The sequence below is a fragment of the Trematomus bernacchii genome, unplaced genomic scaffold (assembly GCF_902827165.1).
Source record: "Trematomus bernacchii unplaced genomic scaffold, fTreBer1.1, whole genome shotgun sequence".
Lineage (NCBI taxonomy): Eukaryota > Metazoa > Chordata > Actinopteri > Perciformes > Nototheniidae > Trematomus > Trematomus bernacchii.
In genome coordinates, this window is record NW_022987640.1 from 762,211 (window position 1) to 781,401 (window position 19,191).

Sequence of the window (19,191 nt, forward strand, 5' to 3'; positions counted from 1 at the left end):
CCGGTCCTAGCTTTTGTGGAGGCATAATAGAGAATGTAGGCTCAATAAATAACATTTTTGTATTTCCCTCCAGTAGTTCCCCATGCGTGCTGCATCACTGTAACGGGGTGCAGGTAAGGTACACCTGGAAAAGGAAGGACTTAAAGCTTTATAGCCAGCAGCAGTGACTGAACAGTAGTGATGGACCAAAGTGTAGCATTCAAAGTGTTTTTTCTATAAGCTTGCTTTTTTTGTAAATGAAACACTGATGGTGCAGCACTGTATTGTAGGGGAGAAGGGGGTAAATTGAGCCAGTGGGTAAATTGAACCACCCCCTGTAACCAGGCAACGCCTTATAGTTGTAATCACGTGATCAGAAATTATGCAAGCTCCTCCCATTTCTCATTGCCTCTGAAAGAGAGATGCTCATTGTGGTCTAGTACAGTAAGTAAACATTTTTACAAAAAAACGTTTTTTGCTTGTCAAAGTACATTTTATAAAAAAATAAAAAAATGTATCCAGGTTTAAACACATATATTGTATATGTTGATGTGTTGGCAGCGTATTAAACCATGTGAGTCATTAAGCTAAAGATGTCTCTGAATTTTAATGCTCCGGCATTTCGAGAAAAACAGTGTTTGTTTTTTGCCGTGTTCGGTTCAGTCTCGGATCCTTCGCGAGACTTATGTCGGGGTCACCAATGTAGTGCCGAGAGATAGGGAGTCGGAGGCGGTGCAATGAAGGTACGAAGTTAGCTTTAATGAGCAGCAGAAACGCACATGTTGTCGGGTCGCAGCCCGGGAAGACAAGAGAAAGCGAAAGGGAGGGAATGCAGTAAGTACCAACAACATGTATGTCCGTGTGGAAACAGTACCCCCAACCTGTAGTTCCACGATTGGATTATGTAACCCCGGTGTATGAATCAGTGATCACTACACTAGGCTATTTTTTCTAAAATGGTGGCTATGGGGTAAAGTGAACCGTGGGCCAAGTTGAGACAGTTTTTCAATGGAGAAATGAATGAAAGTAGGCCAAGTTGATAATAAGAGCTCATTGTAGGCTACATTTAAAGTTGAATTTACCCTGTGTTTGATTGGTAAGATGTATGAAATTGTATCACCATTTGAATGATTACTTTTCCTTTTAACACGTTACTTCTCCGCTGTTTTCTTGTCCCAGTTCAGTTTCAGCCAAACTGTATACAGTTCAATCGACCGGACTTCTTTGTGCAGATGTGAGCGTCCTTAATAACGGTCAATAAATCCTTGACAGCGGTCTGTCTGTTCTGGATTAACAACGTGTCACGTGTTCTGAATTGACCAATCAGAATCGAGTATTCAACTAAGCCATGTAATAACATGATATAAAAGCACCATCTTTAAAACTAGGAGACAGTGCTTTTAATCATCAAGTCATTCACTTAATTAACAAATTATTATTTTAGTATAAGGCATTAGTGTTTCTCTGAGTCCATTCCTGTTTAGATTGAAATATGTGAATACATCTTTATCATAACTGGCAACTTATGGACTGAATGAATTTAGTAAATGTTTTTTAAGATGGGTATTAAAATGAAACAAGAGTCAAAGTTAATGCAAAAATACATTTAATAGAAACACACAGACAACAATAACTATCTAAGTCTTAAATATCAACGAGCATCTTGAAATAAGGGTGTTATATAGAAAGATGAATGTAAAGTAGGTAATGGTACAGAAATATGACTGATAGTATGATGATATAAACAGGCAGAAAGATATCTGAATGTGTCCCCCTCTCTGTTCGCAGTGAAGAGCTGACAGTGAACTCCTAAACTGTCCAGACTCGCTCTCCAAGGTCACGTTATGGAGGATAAAAATAGTCTGAGCGCGGCCACGACCCGAGACCGGCACTTTGTCGGCTCTTATCTCCGGACAGATGCTCTTAAAGATGAGGGAGCGAAAACCAGAGTCCTGCTACACCTCCACACACACACACACACACACACACACACACACACACACACACACACACACACACACACACACACACACACACACACACACACACACACACACACACACACACACACACACACACACACACACACACACACACACACACACACACACACACCACACACACACACACACACACACACACAGCACACACACACACACACACACACACACAACACACACACCACACACACACACACACACACACACACACACACACACACACACACACACACACACACACACACACACACACACACACACACACACACCCTTTAAGAGCTCCATTCCCAGAGGATCTCTAACCGTGTGATCAAAGACAAGGATCTCCTCCCCATCTCCCCACTGAAACCGTATTTCATATACTGTGTGTGTGTGTGTTGTGTGTGTGTGTGATGACAAAAATGATGAAACGGATCAAAAGTAACGCAAATATCTGCAATATAGGATAACTACAGATGTAGCACTCCAGATAGGACTCCAAACAGAAATTAACACGTGAGAGCACTTTCATGTCTAGAATGCATTAAAAACATACTTATAATGCTTTAACATCTGCCTATAGCCCTTTATCGTTATGTTTCTAAGCGTTTTAAAACAATTTGAAAGCACCTAACTGTGTTGATGTGTGCAGCATTGTTCCAAACTAACTTCCTTATATGTGAAACATTTATGAGTATATAGTGGTGCAGGAATGAGTCCTAAAACACGGAAATGAGTCAGCTACGTGTTTTTTGGTTGTTAGCATGAAATAAGGTCTGTGGTAAACACAAGCTGAAGAGATTTGAACGTGTAAAATAACGTGGAGATTCTCATTAAACCAGGGAGTTGTTGCCTTCAGGGCCCACTACAAAACACGTCATCACTGTAAACCAATTACTGATCCTATTAAGCAGATTATAAGTGATAAATAATGACTATTTGCCGTCCCAATGGGTCCAATATTTATTTACTTCGAGAACCACCTGAAAATGTAAAATACAGAAGATATATGCTGATGGCTAAGAAAGGGACAATTATAAATAGTAGGAACGCAATTTGCTGAAACATATTCAATGGATAAAAGGAAAAGTCTACACAACGAGCCGGCAGACCTGCAACTGAAGATGTACAATGTATATTCACGCGACTGTCTGAATACTTAAATATGGATGGTTTTACTAGCTAAATAAAACAAATACGAAATAAACAAAAGCCCTGATGGGCAGTGTTTGTTATGTTGTGAATCGTATGTTACTTACATCTAGAAGTAAAACTATTTTTTGGTGCTCCGAGGTGGAGCAACAAGTGGTCACAATCTTTATTGGATCTGGAGTTTCTGAGGGGATAAAGATTCTGGTTACACTGCAGGATGAGCTGGAGTTTGTGATGGTAATGATGAAACCCTAAAATGTTAGAACTGAAAATGTACAAATGCAGCTTGGAAGGGAAAAAGAGTCTTAATTGTAGGTCAAAAGGTTCCTTTGTTCTTGCTTGAGCCGTAGTTTCCTCCCCAGACAAAGCAAACTGGATTTAGATTAGAAATGATTCTAATCTAAATCTAAATCTAAAAGGGATGACTTTTATTCATGTATTTTCCTTTTAATGTTTATTTTATTATCTTTGCTTTTTAATGACTGTTTTTAAATGCCATTTTCTTAATGTCTTGCCTTGTTGCAGTTCTTGAAATAGACAAAGTATCAAGTGAAACTCAACTGGCTTTGTGTTCAGACAAGATGCTTTACAGTCCGTATAACAACTGTAGGAAGACGTAGAGTAGTGTGTAGTGTAGTCAATGGTTTCTGAACGTGTTTTTGGTTTAGGGTTAGTTACTGATCCTATTAAGCAGATTATAAGGCTGTATAAGTCATCTTTTAATGCATTAAAGACATAAGCGTCATAGAAAGTGCTACCAAAGATATGACTGTTGCAGTTTTTGAAGTGTGTGTGTGTGTGTGTGTGTGTGTGTGTGTGTGTGTGTGTGTGTGTGTGTGTGTGTGTGTGTGTGTGTAAAAGCATCACCTCCCCATCTCCCCATTGAAACCGTATTCTATATACTGTTGTGTGTATGTATGTATGTATGTATGTATGTATGTATGTATGTATGTATGTATGTATGTATGTATGTATGTATGTATGTATGTATGTATGTGTGTGTGTGTGTGTGACCCCTGACGCCCCCTCACAGCACCAGCCGGTCCTCGCCCCCCTCCTGGATGACCCTCCCGATGGAGGTCTGGCTCTGGCTCTGGATGAAGCTCTGCCTCTTGGCTTCCATCAGCGTGTGCAGGTCGCTCCACAGCTTCATCTGCTCCATGTTGGCAGAGTGGCTCTCCCTCACCAGCTTCTGCTTCTCACGCAGCTTCTGGAACCACCAGGAGCAGAGGGGTTAGGGTTAAAGGGATACACATTAAGAGAAGCACAGAGACTACCAGAAGAGGGGTTAGGGTTAAAGGGATACACATTAAGAGAAGCACAGAGACTACCAGAAGAGGGGTTAGGGTTAAAGGGATACACATTAAGAGAAACACAGAGACTACCAGAAGAGGGGTTTAGGGTTAAAGGGATACCCAGTTAAGAGAAACACAGAGACTACCAGAAGAGGGGTTAGGGTTAAGGTGATACACATTAAGAGAAACACAGAGACTACCAGAAGAGGTTAGGGTTAAGGATACACATTTAAGAGAACACAGAGACTACCAGAAGGGTTAGGGTTAAAGGGATACACATTAAGAGAAGCACAGAGACTACCAGAAGAGGGGGGTTAGGGTTAAAGGGATACACATTAGAGAAGAACACAGAGACTACCAGAAGAGGGGTTAGGGTTAAAGGGATACACATTAAGAGAAACACAGAGACTACCAGAAGAGGGGTTAGGGTTAAAGGGATACACATTAAGAGAAACACAGAGACTACCAGAAGAGGGGTTAGGGTTAAAGGGATACACATTAAGAGAAGCACAGAGACTAACCAGAATAGGGGTTAGGGTTAAAGGGATACACATAAGAGAAACACAGAGACTACAAGAAAGAGGGGTTAGGGTTAAAGGGATACACATTAAGAGAAGCACAGAGACTACCAGAAGAGGGGTTAGGGTTAAAGGGATACACATTAAGAGAAACACAGACTACCAGAAGAGGGGTTAGGGTTAAAGGGATACACATTACAGTTTATATGCAGGAATCCTGAATTCAAATGTAATACGGAGGCGTGTAGCGCAGTGGATAGAGCCTTGGTGTTGAGACAGGTTCAAACCCCACTGCAGTCAGCATGTCGTTGTGTCCCTGAGACACTTCACCCCAAATTGCTCCTGTGGGGATTGTCCACTGTATTGAGTATGTAAGTCGCTTTGGATAAAATATATATGTAATGTAATGTAATACATTTTAAGACCTCATCGCCACTTCGAGTTTTAACCGGTTACATTGGCGACACAATTTACCTCACATTTACTATACACAGTATTGATTGTCCTTCCTCCTTATCTTCCAACCATTTGGACGCAAACTTGAAAATAAAACCCTCTCTCTTTTCCTCCGTACCCAAATCTCTAAAAACGGGGGAACAACGGAGCTGATCCAGATTTGCGTCCGATATGACGTAATATCTGAAATGTGGACCCACGGCCCCTATCAGAAACGTTGCTATCAGAAACAATGCCCGACTGTTTTGGACGTAATATGGTCTGTGTTTACATTAGCATCGCTAACTCTCAGAGCTAACCTGTACTGGAGAGAGCATGTGTGTGAAGAAGCAGGAAATAAAAAGGAACTCACCTTGTGGTATAACCGGCAAGAGAGAAAGCCTTTGAGCTCCATACTGTTTCAGAGATAATCCTTGATAATCCATGATATGGCGTTTCATCACGGCAGTATTTAGTTTAGACAGTAGCTGCCGGGTCCCGCATGAGCTCAGACCCCTCCTTTTTTATTTGTTAAAGCTTTATACCCCAAATCAGCACTTTAGAAACAGGAAGTGAAATAGAGGGATATGAGGCATGGCTAGAATGGGTGATCTGTTTGGTATTTTGAGCAAAACACTTCAGACATCTTTTTTATATATTTGTATATATCTGAGACCTATGCTATTGCCTAGAAATAGCATGATAGGTGACCTTTAAAATGTTGTTGTACTGTTCACCTTTTTATAATATCTTGATTTTCTGCACTGTCCATTTGCTGCTTTAACTCGGCTTATTTCCCCATTTTGGGACCACTAAACATTGTTTTTGAAATCCTAAATTACCTTTACCTAATGCAGTATAAAGTTGATGTACAGACTAATGCCTTAATAATTACATTTCAATAATATAACATAAGGTAATCTGAAATGGCTGATTGCGTAATGAGTACTGTGTTGCACTAAAAGCATGATTTCTTGTAACTGTCTGTTTGATGTCTTTATTCTTGTGCTTCTATCCCTCAGACCATCTTGTCCACACATTTAAAGCCCCTGATTGGTCAGTATTTATGAACCCTGTTCTCACCTTGCCCAGTAGCTCCTGTTCAGAGATGTTCTTCATGTACACCTCCCTGCAGAGGAGGCACAAACAAATCATTCAAATGCAACATATTCTAATTCCACCTGTTGATCTCAGCAGCTGAGTTTGAATAAAGGTGTGTGTATCAGGGAGTGTGTGTGAGTGAGTGTAATGAGAGCTTCCTGAGGTAGAGAGAGTCATGTTGCGAGCAGCTGGAGGGCAGCAGCACACTCACCTGATGGCTTTCTTCTTCTCTTGTGGGTCGGACGACACGTAGGCCTTCATCTCCTCGGCCGCCCGCTGACTAATTGCTTCTCAATAACCTGCGGGAGGACGGGAGAGAGATGAGAGGTCAGAGAGCGTCAGAGAGCGTAGAAGGAGGACACACGGACTGAGACAGAGACAGAGAGAGTAGAGCTAGAGAGAGAAGGAGTAGAGAGAGAAGACGAGAGAGAGAGAGAGAGGATCGAGAGTGATGATGATTGAGAGCATGCAGAAGAGGAGAGGAGAGGCGTCGAGAGACGAGAGGACTCGAGAGACGAGAGAGAGAGATGAGAGAGAAGAGAGAGAATCACTTGTGGGGGAATTTGAGGCAGGTGACCGTCTGTTATTCCACCTCCTGCACTGTCAGAGCTTTGAGTGTTAATTCCCTATGTTAAAGGGGACCTATCATACAAAATGCACTTTTTGATGTCTTTTATACATAAATATGTGTCCCCGGTGTGTCGGGGAACTCACTCAGCGTCAGAAAATAAAACCCTCTCTCTTTTCCTCCGTACCCAAATCTCTAAAAACGGGGGAACAACGGAGCTGATCCAGATTTGCGTCCGATATGACGTAATATCTGAAATGTGGACCCACGGCCCTATCAGAAACGTTGCTATCAGAAACAATGCCCGACTGTTTTGGACGTAATATGAGAGAAAGCCTTTGAGCTCCATACTGTTTCAGAGATAATCCTTGATAATCCATGATATGGCGTTTCATCACGGCAGCATTTAGTTTAGACAGTAGCTGCCGCGTCCCGCATGAGCTCAGACCCCTCCTTTTTAATTTTTTAAAGCTTTATACCACCCAATCAGCACTTTAGAAACAGGAAGTGAAATAGAGGGATATGAGGCATGGCTAGAATGGGTGATCTGTTTGGTATTTTGAGCAAAACACTTTATAGACATGTTTTTTATATATTTGTATATATCTGAGACCTATGCTATTGCCTAGAAATAGCATGATAGGTGACCTTTAATCTCTGTACCCTAAACTCTTCCTCATAATCTGTATTGGGAACATTAACAAATTCTTCTTAATATTTTCTGCACACTTTGAAAAGCTGCACGGCTCTTTCACTTTCAAATCAGATATAATGGACATATTTATTTTACAGTAAGTTGTATTTTATTGCATGTTTTTTGATATTCATGTCACTTTATTGCCTGGTCATCTATTTGTGTATCCAAACAGATGTAATAAGAATGAAATTGTAATAAAATGAACTCACCTCTGACATGGAGTTGATGTAATGATATCTGTTTTCCTCCTGCGACGTGTCGTCTCTCAGTGCTTTCACCTCCTGGGGAAAACCCAAAACATTACAAAATATACAAAAAAACTAGATAAACTTATATAAATAGATTTAAATTGTTGGCTATATTTTATCTCGTGAACTGTACCTGGTCCAATTTCGATCTGTTGCTCTCCAGACCAGCCGTACAGCTTTCATATTGAGCCTTCTTCTCCTCATACTCCTGGCTTGATTCCTGTACAGATATGAATAAAAAAGGCATTTCAACAACCTTCTGATTTATTTTTTAAATGTATAAATATATAAATAAATCCGGGTCATTTTCTCTCACATTTATTTCAATTTTTTTGCTATTTTATTTAGTTATAATGTTCCTTATACAGTTCTTTCTTTTGATACTTGTTTTTAAATGTTTGGATAAATATGTATAGGCAGGTGTGTTTGTTATAATAATAATAATAATAATAATTCCTTACATTTATTATAGCGCTTTTCCAGATGCTCAAAGCGCTTTACAAAATACACATTACACACATATCATTATGTAACGGTCATGTACTGTGGACAATACCCACAGGAGCAAATTCAGGTGAAGTGTCTTGCCCAAGGACACAACGGCTTTACAGACGCAGCGGCGGCGGGTTTCGAACTGGTGTTCCCCAACGCCCCCTTGATCTGATGATCAACGCACACCCCACTGCGCCACTCTGCCCATCTTCACACCTCGAAGTCATCAAGGCGCTTTACAAGTACACATTACACACATATCATACATGTAACGGTCATGTACTGTGGTCTTGCCCAAGGACACAATGGCCTGACGCAGTGGCGGCGGGGGCGGGTTATGTGTAAATAGTTGTAGTATATACATATTAATACAAGGTCTAAATATGGAAATAATTGATTGATATAGAAGGTTATGTGTATATGTGGTCGCAAGGAATAATATCTTAAAATCAGACGTTAATTAAAATATTTTCTCATAAGTAATGTTTGCTATCCAAACAGTCACACAGAGGAGCTGAGAGACACATGCGTACAGTATGAGATTTGAGACAGATACATAGAGAGCAGATCTTCGTCCTCTCAGCTGCTTCTCGTCCACAAAGCTCCCAGCTGCCCTCGGAGCAGTTTAACTCTCAAAGTCTATTTACGTCTTCCTGTCGCAGCTCTTCACTTTGCCGGGAGATGGAAGAGCGATTCCTGGAATACGTGTCGGAAAATCTAATCCTGCGTTTTAGCCCTGCGATGTGGGGGGGCTTTCCCATTGTGCATTTTATTTATGGACTATGTAAATTATTCCCTAATGGAGCCTGTCCACGGACACACACACACACACCACACACACACCACACCCACACACACACACAACACACACACCCACACACACAACACACACACCACACCCACACACACACACACACACACACACACACACACCCACACACACACACACCACCCACACACACACACACACACACACACACACACACACACACACCACACACACACACACACACCACACACCCACACACACCCCACACACACACACACACACACACACACCACACACCACACACACCACACACACACACCCACACACACACACCACACACACACACACACACACACACAGCCCTTACTTTTGTTTTTTACAGCAGTTCCCGTGTTTGAATGCCAGAAGAAGAAGTGCTCGTGTGATAGAGAGCAGTAAAAAGCCCAGGATGTTTCTCTCACAGCACATTAGGACCTAAACAAACAGCATGCATGGTGTTCAACATAAAGGCCTCAGCTGTAAATGGTGTTCAGGTGGAAAATGTTCTTTCCAAACACTCACCTGACAGCACTGCCTCAGGGACCGCAGCTCTGTTATAATGGGAGCCAGAGCCGACTTCTTATCCACTATCATGGAGTTTAATTTCTTCACCTGTAAGAAGCAAGGACTTAGTTCATTGCAAAGGACATTGACAGTATTTAAATGCACAGTGTGTACTTTTCTACAGCTTTCAATCAATAACAATGAAAAAGACAGAGCTTGTGTGGCGTTGGTGAGTGTGTGTTACCACCATTGTCGTCCACTAGCATTTAGCTTCTCCCAGATGACTAACTGCTGCTTTTGGTTCATTTTATTTTAAGTAGGAAACTCAGGATTTCTTCATTGTTCGGTGTACAGTAGGAGGTTTTAACTTGTAGCTGAATTATCCTCAGAGGGCTCTTCCTCTCCGGAAACAAAACAGACCCAGTGACAAAATATAGAATAATAGCCAGTTTCAAGTATAAAATCAGCATCTCTCTGATGAGGTCCGGCTGCGTTAGCTTGCTATGCTCTTCTTGTTTCTCTGATAACTTGAGATCCAGGCGTCCCAGGAATAAAATACATCGTCCAGTTGAAATACAGAGTTAAAAAGCCACCAACATTAAAAAGTGTATGGTGAAAATGTGGCTTAAAACTAGATAAAAGTCAGTTGATGACAGCGCTGATGGATGCTCAAACAGGACACCAGAGGATTACAATTATATATTTTCTCTGAAACAACCAAACCACATTAAATATAACAATTAGTCTAGTCCTTTAAATACACGTATTACACCTTTACAAGTCTGTAGAGGAAAGCAGCAGGTGCTAACTGTGACTAAGTGTATATGAGATGATGAAGTTAAGCAGCATTATCCTCCTGACAGCTCTGATCACATCCTCATCATCAGAGAGTAAAGTGTTACCATCTCTGACATGTCGTCCAGCGTTCGTCCCTTCTTCTCGTCCAGCTCGCTCTTGATGGCCGACACTCGCTCCAGCTCCTCCTGAGTGTCGCTGTAGCCCGAGATGCCCTTCTCCGCCTCCATAGTTTGCTTTAAAGACAACAGAAAACACATGAGGGAATATACACAATACGCTAAGCCTAAGATACTTCACAACTTGAAGGCATTCCTTTTTCTATGAGATACCAGAATAAAAAACCTTGTTGAAAACTCGTTGAAAACTGATGCAAAGCTAGGGCTGGAACTAACGATTATTCCTATTATTGATTCATCTGTAGACTGATTGTTGGGTCTATAAAATGTCAGAATTTTTTTTTTTTAATTTTAAAAAAGCCATCCTTTTTACTCAAAGTCCAAGGAGATGACTTTGAATGTCTTGTTTTGTGAGTCAAACCCCAAATATATTCACTTTAATCTGACATAAATTTAAATAAGTAGGATATTTCCAATTTTATACACTAAAAACTGTATTTTCTACATTTTTTGCATTCAAAATAATAATGGATTATCAAAATATTAGGCAATTATTAAGCTTTCTATCAGTTTATCTTTGCAGCTCCATTCAAAACACACATCGTTTTTTTTTTTCGATTTTTGGGTTTTTGTTCAACGCACATTTCAGTTTTTGTTCAATCAATCAATCAATGTTTATTTATATAGCCCAATATCACAAATGTTACATTTGTCTCAGTGGACTTCACAGTTTGTACAGAATATCAGTATGACAATACGACACCCTCTGTCCTTAGACCCTCACATCATACAAGGGAACACTTCCAGAGAAACCCCACAGTTTAAAGGGGAACATGGGAGAAACCTCAGGGAGAGCAACAGAGGAGGGATCCCTCTCCCAGGACGGACAGACGTGCAATAGATGCCGTGTGTAAATCGAAGAGACAATACATTTTACAGCGTAGGTAGACCAAATGTTTGGAAATGCATGTGTCTATAATAAGAAGATGAATCCACGAGGATGTCAACAATCCTGTGGGAGCCATCAGGGAAGTAGTATGATGAGAGTCAGGCAGGAACCACAGAGACAGGTTCAGCCACGACTCAGATCCGGGCGTAAGATTAGACACCCAAAAGACATTTGGGGAAGCTGGGTTATTGGGAAACATGAGAGTACCACAGGTACAGACAGACAGAAGGAAGAAGTGAAGGTGTCCCCCGACAGTCTAAGCCTATAGCAGCTAAACTAACGTGTCTGCGTACATGCACTCCCTTAGGATAGGTTGAGGGAAAGGGGGTAGGAACTAAGATGTAGGCGCCACATCTAATACCATGAGCGCATTGCTCCTAAAAAGTTCCAGAGCTAACCCGATCATTCTCATCATTTGGTCTTTCGCTTTTCCAGTACAACAGATGCATGAAGAAGCAATCAGCTGAGAGAATGAGGCTCTCACCATCAGCAGCTCCACATGTGATCAGAGGGAAACACTCAAAGCAATTCAACAAATCCCTGAGGGCAGGAGACAAAGGGATGAGCGTCCGTCAGGAATAGACGCTCGGCCTGCGTCAGGCGGCTGTCTGTCAACACGTCAGGTGCTGCGACCGCAACCAGGCGTCAAGCCATTTCCAGGAACTCTCCGGTTTGAAAACAAACCGCAGGAACCAGGATCAAGAGAGAACGGCACGTTTGGAGGATGAGAGCCGAGAGAGGCTGGGGATACTGGATAAAGAGACCATAGCCGCTTTCACACCAAGCACTTTGCCGTACTTAGTTCCCATGGAACTAAGAGCCGATCGCGTTCACACCGGAATAAGTTCCTGAGGGAGGATTACGCAAATGAAGCCGCTGACGTCACTTCTTCTTCTTCTGCTTTGGGTTTACTGGCAGGCCGCAAACAACTTCACGGCGTATACTGCCACCCGACACCTCCTCATCACCGACACCTCCTCATCACCTCCTCATCACCTCCTCATCACCGACACCTCCTCATCACTCCACCGCTCCCATGGTTTTATTTGTGTTGCCATAAGTTATTCTCTCTCCGTTGGTGCGCGGGGCTAATGCTAATGCTAATAATGATAATGCCAGCAAATACAATGGCGGCTTCACAAAACGTTTCAGAGTTTTACGGGGCGTGGTTTGCAATCCGGCCAGCCAATCAAAGGAAAGTACCACCTCTCTAGCAGGCACTACAAAGGGGGTAAAAGTTCTCATGAACTAAGTTCTCTTTTTGGTGTGAACGCAAAATCCCAGGAACTATCGGAACTAAACGGGAAAAGTACGGGGAAAAGTACTCGGGTGTGAAAGCGCCTATTGGGGGTGATATGGAGCATAGAGCAGTGAGCGGGATTTCTTTAGTCCAAATCCAACGCTAGCCAAGAGCTCGTCCTGTACATTTCAGACTTGATCTGACCATTAAAGTATTATCGTATCGATGAACCTTTTTCACGTTTTAAAAACCGGGGGGGCGGGTAAACCAAAAGTGAGCTCTTACTGGCTGCTCGAACACACACAGAACAAAACCCAATATAATTCTCCCATTTCATTTTGGTGCTGTATGGAGAAGATCCGAGGAAGAGTTTTAAATTATGATTGGTTTCATTATCGATTTTCTTTTAGATTATGTTGGGGTGGTTTTTACTGTTTGTTAAATCTAATATATGTCAAAATTAACGAAAAAATGTCCACTCCAGTTTCTTGAAGTCCAAGGTACATGTCTCTACATGTTTTGTTACAAAACTCAAAAATACCTCAGGTTTTAATACGATCTAACGACAGAGGGAAAGAGAAAAGCAGGACATCTCCAAAAAAAACTTTCTCCATATTTCTTGGACATGTTTGCATTTGAAATTACTCAGAGTAGTTGTTATTATTTGTTGGACTTATCGTTTCAGCATTTTATTCTTAGCCGTTGGGAATATGTCAAAAGATGGAGAGATATGAATGTGAAACTGATACTAAAACCAAGATTGTTGCTACTTCCTGTCAGAAAGCCTCTGATGTTATAGCAACTTTCTGAGTTGAGTTGTACACTGGATAACATAATGAAAGGTTCATGTGGCGTTGAAATGTAAATCTGCAACATTTAGGAAAGTTTACTTAACCTGTAGTTTTTTACGAGGAATACTTTTGTTCATGGCTTACCCTGTAGGATCCTAAAGGTTTACTTAAACGCCTAACATATGGTTAGAGGTATATTTGAATGAGCCTACATGTGACGTAGGAAGTGGAGCAACATGTTAAAGGTGTTCTAGTTGTTGCACATCAGATGTAAGACGTAGGAGTTACCAGTTTGTGCTGCACGGTCTCGTGTCTCTGCTTCAGGATCTCCTCGGTCCTCTGCAGGACTCCGTACTCTGCTCTCAGCTCAGAGACCTCCTGACGCTTCTTCTTGTGCATCACTGACTTGCCGCGAAGCTTCCCAACCAAACGCTTCAGCTGAGAGAACAAAGAAACAGACTCAATGTTAACTTCAATGAATGAAGAATGAACTAAATGATATTAAGGCAGCCCGTGGGAGATGCAATAATGTATATACAATTATTGCAATTTTCATTTTCACATCAAGGTTCAAGGCTTTTATTGTCATTTGTACATAGCTACAGTGTAGTTATGACGATGGAAATCTTAGGTCACAGGCTCCTCCAACAGTGCAACACAATAAAACAGAAAAAATAGTAAAATAGTGAAATAGTAAAATAGTGAAATAGTGCAATAAGAGTCTGTATACAAGTTATTGGAATATGATATATTAGATAAATAATTTGTAAGTTGCAAACAGATGAATGTTATGGATGTTTTTTCAAAAGTTCAGGTGTTTAACAGTCTTATGGCCTGTTGGACGGGCTTTGACCACATTTTAAATTAATTTAAAAACGATTGCAATTCATTCATGGAAACTCTAGCTGTTGAGCTAGCTATGTTCACCATCTAGCTGCTGACGTTGTCTGCCTCACATTTGGTGCTCATTGGGTAATGAAGTGTAGTGTACAGTACCAATGCCAAATGTTCAATAGACTGCATTTATTTAGCGCTTTATCTAGCCGACCCTCCAAAACGTAACAAACGAGTGATTTGCCTTAGTGTAAGGGAGTCCTTTGATTCATTCTTAATACAAAATATAGATTACAGCAAGCTTTATTAAATACAAAAAGTATACATCAATATTAAAAACCAATGTTGGTGTGCCTGCTTAGCAATCAGGACCATGTAGAAGCTTGAATAAGAGGCATGAGGAGAGTTTATATCTGACAGCTTGGTGTCCGGCACAGCTGAGGCGCTCTGAAAGGCCACCGGAGAAGACAATGGGCTGACGGAGGGATTAGAGGACATGCAATGACCTGAAACCGTCACTCGATCCTTTCAGACTCACAGTCAGATATGTGTGGCAAAACAGCTTCATCTGGCAGGAGAGAGATGCAGTCACACCCCCCCCCCTCTCACAGTCAAACTCCTCCACAATGAAGAGCGGCTATAAATGAACATGCACACGAGAGAACAGCCCCAGAAATCACAGAATGTGCTCCATGTCCTGTGGGGATCCGTGAAGCTCTGGCTGTGTGTGTGTGTGTGTGTGTGTGTGTGTGTGTGTGTGTGTGTGTGACATTTATTCTTTGTGTATTTTGGGACATCAAGGGCAGACATGGCTGAGAGGGGGAATTAGCACAGAACGAGTAAAAACTGTGTTCCCGACAGAGTGTCCCAAAAACAACTGCTGGTAAACTGCCACTTGTTTCAGACACAATACACTCTCTCTCTCTCTCACACACACATATTGAACAACAAATATGAATGGTGCAGCAGGTACTCTGAAAAACTGTTGAATGTAGGATGTCATCCAGGAAATACACATTTAAACTATTTCCTATTTCATAACAATCTACAATCACAGGAAACGGTGAAGAAATAGTTAGAAAAATAGGCTTATATGTACAACACATAGGTATCACTACAGAGAGTCCTTTGCATCGTCCCATGTCGTCTCCTAAATGACTGTAGGAGGCTTGTTTTTTTTCTTTTTGCATGTTAAGCGCATCATTGGGATTGTTTCATATGTAACCAACTGGACTGGAGGACATGCACAATTCACAATGTTTCAAACTCTGAAGTAAAAAGACAGAAATGCTCAGTGAACTCTGAGTGATCATCAACTTTCTACGTGTCACTCAAATCTCTTGGCGATAAGTACGATATTACATCGTGAACTGGAAGAATGAAGTAAAATGGAAATATTCAAGCAAGTAATTATTAGCATTATCGTTACATATATTACATATTTAATGTTATATTCAGAACAATTTGCATACTTTGAATTCTCTATGATAATGTGAAGCAACTAGGGCTGTGCAATTAATAGTATTTTAATCTCGTTACGATTTGGCTTGCAACGATTATGAAAACAATGTAATCAAAATAAAACGATTATTATTTTTATTAAAAAAAAAAAAAAAAAGTTATTTTTAAAAAAAATTTATTGGTTTTTCAGTTTAATTATACTTAAAGTTCAGAGTAATCAACTGTTAAAAACATACTGTTCACATTTTTTTTTTCAATATATGGATGTTTTCAAAGTAAATGGATAATCGTTTTTAATAATCGTGATATCAATTATTGACCAAAATAATCGTGATTATGATTGTTGCCATAATCGCACAGCCCTAGAAGCAACTGTAAAGAAATAAATGAAAACACTGAATATATTATGTGTTTTGACTGTAGCTGAAAGTATATTTCTCAGGACTCTCAGGATGGTGTGTTTCTGCTTCCAGGACCTTTTTCAGGAAAATGAAATACCGTACTGTACAGAAGCCGCTCTGCCCTTTTAAAAATAGAAAGTAGCCGTATTCCTACAGTATTATATCGCAGAGCAGGCACGCTGAGATCAGTGATGGTGTTTTAAATGCTTTCAGACTAAATTTAACCGTGCGATGAGGCTGATAAAGTGCTCTCCATGGCTCCCAGAGGAGATGCGGGTGGTGGCTGGCATGTGATGACACGGCACGATGGAAAATACCTCAGATAAAGTGATCATCTCCACCGGCTGATAAGCTGCAGCCGACTGAACATTTTCCATCAAGGAGCCCTCTTTGTCTCTCCAAACAGCTCCCGCTCAGATTCACCGCCACATTTAAAGCCTCCAATTAATTAATAGATATTATTATAATTGATTCAGATTTAAATCAACGGTGGATGAAAGAAAGGGGAACTTCTGTCAGCACTAAAATGCACTTTTTCTAAAACATCTTACAATTTATTAATATAGAAAAGATGTTACTACTTCTCCTACTACATGTTTTCACATAATTGCTTTCTCTTCTCAGTCTGAACAGAGTAAACATGTTGGAAGTGTGTTTTCAATCTCATTTCACTTCCTCTATGTGCCAGAAATAGTTGAAATGTTTGTTTCTGCTTCAAAATCCTCCCTACAGAATCCCTGGGAAATAAGGGAGAAAAATGAATATTCCTGATCCATTTTCTAAGTCTGATCAAAATGAAGGAGATGTTTTGTTATAAAACATCTTTGATTGAGTGTGTAATCACCTGACACTAACAATAGTGATGTGTATGTTCTAGTTAAAAGCACCCTTTTTAAGCTACATATAGAGGGGGTCCTCTTCCATGTGCCATGTTTTAGTGTTGTACAAAAGAACTCTGGCTTTAGAGAGGGCCTTTCACTTTTTTTTCCGAATGGCATGGGTATTCAGTAAGATGCAATCTGCTACCTGACCACTAGGTGCCACTACATCCTAAACACTGCTACTTTAAGAACAGGTAAAAACCAAGCCCCCAGGAAGTGCGCCGGACTCTGAGGAAAATATTCGTTGTGGCCAAACGGCGGTACTACACTTCCGTATCAGTCGCTGGGCCCGGAAAGACTTTTTCCCATTGACTAACATTGGGAAAGAGACGTCTGTAAATCGTTGGATAATTTTTTTTAAACTAAATAAACTACCCAGTATGAACACTTGTATAGCCCTCATTAAAAACCTTCGGTCGTCAAGTTGTAAAATGTGCTAATAACGTTATTCTGAGAGTTATTTTCCTCTGCATTATGAACGCGCATCTAACCCACGGGACCGCGCCGCCCGGCACGTTCATGTGACGTGTTCAGCACTACATGAGTTTTACCTTTACCCATGGATGCACAATAAGAACGGATTATATGATTATATGAATACTTTCGTGACGTTTCGCTCTCTCAAAAGTTGGGCCATTTTGTCTTCATGCGCCAATGAGCAACTCTCATAGGAATGAACGAGGCCCCGCCTCCCACGCTGTATCCAGTTTCTTATTATACATCCATGGTACAAACACAGATGAGGTCTTTACCAGAACAATCTTTTTAGGTCCCTGTGAAAAAGGGAAATAAAACGTTTTGCGAGGTTAAATATAATTCTGCCGTGAGTTACTTATATTTTTCTTACAGAGAACAACGTGTTTTCTCAGGTACATTCTTTTGGTTTCTTAGAGAGGACATATTATAATCATTTCTTAGGTTCAACCACAAATGGCTAAAGTGCACCACTACCCCATGTTCTAAAACTACGAAAAGCATTCATGTTTTCTTAAAGGTGAGTTTTAATTTCCCCTTTACAAAGTATTCTCTGACAGCAATGTAAAGTGCTAAAAAAAAACATGAATATAGGTTACACTTAAAGGTGGGGTAGGTAATTCACTTCAGAAACACTTGTTGTTTATTCCATGGAATGCTCTTAACATCCCGATAGCAATGAATACATTAAATGCTTTGACATAAATACATTAAAAACATTTAATCTGTGGAAGCCGTGGCGCTGTAAAAAGCACGACCAATCATCTGAGCCGGCCCGGCTAAAATAACTGGATGGCCTACCTGCCTGTCAGCCTTCCATCTGTGCACAAACTTATCTCGTGCCCTCATTGCTCAAGTGCGCTGTTCGTGTGTGTTGGAGGAGGGGCTCTGTAAGGAAGTCTGAAGGAAGGGGCAGATTCTTTTCGGCTGCGTACTTTCAAATTCTAGCGCACTCGAGTTGGTTCCTCCACTCTTACCTACCCTACCTTTAATGTTGTTTTTAGGAAGCTAAAATCCCTTTGCTGCTGCCTCCTTCTATTGCTCAGCTTCCTCCTGGTTTCTCCAAACTGGGGCATGCCCATCTTCATCTACTGTAATACCCTGACAATAAAGTACGTCATAGAGGCCCTTTTCTAACTATCCCATCCATCCCTGTAATGTATGTACGGGCAGAAGAAGATAGTGACAGCGCGAGGCTTTCTCCCCGACGTGACGGCTCGGCAGACCCTGCGAGAGTATATCCTCGTCACGGGATATAAATGAAGACAAAAGGTTCTATGCCCCGTGTCTGTTTTATGTGTCCAGCTGACTTAAACGAGCCGAGGGACAAAAGGCCGTCTTTCACTACGGCTCCTTGTTCTGGATATTCTCTGTTGTGCTCTATTTGTGGCTCTGCATGGGAATGTGTGGGAGAGTTAGGAAGAGGGAACGTAACGTTAGACAGTGATCCCGCCTGTGTTTGGATAAAGA

The 19,191-nt window shown here is 41.1% G+C and overlaps 1 protein-coding gene across 1 annotated transcript in view; it reads right to left on the reverse strand.

The window, feature by feature from the left end:
- Window positions 1-2,707: 2,707 nt before the first annotated feature.
- The window catches only part of ift81 (intraflagellar transport 81 homolog), a gene marked incomplete in the record, with an annotated part of 42,844 nt that continues 26,360 nt past the window's right edge, over window positions 2,708-19,191 (reverse strand). Inside the window, 3 exon segments of the mRNA XM_034133245.1 lie at window positions 2,708-4,320; window positions 6,442-6,487; window positions 6,671-6,739. Coding sequence (XP_033989136.1) covers window positions 4,138-4,320; window positions 6,442-6,487; window positions 6,671-6,739 — 298 coding nt within the window.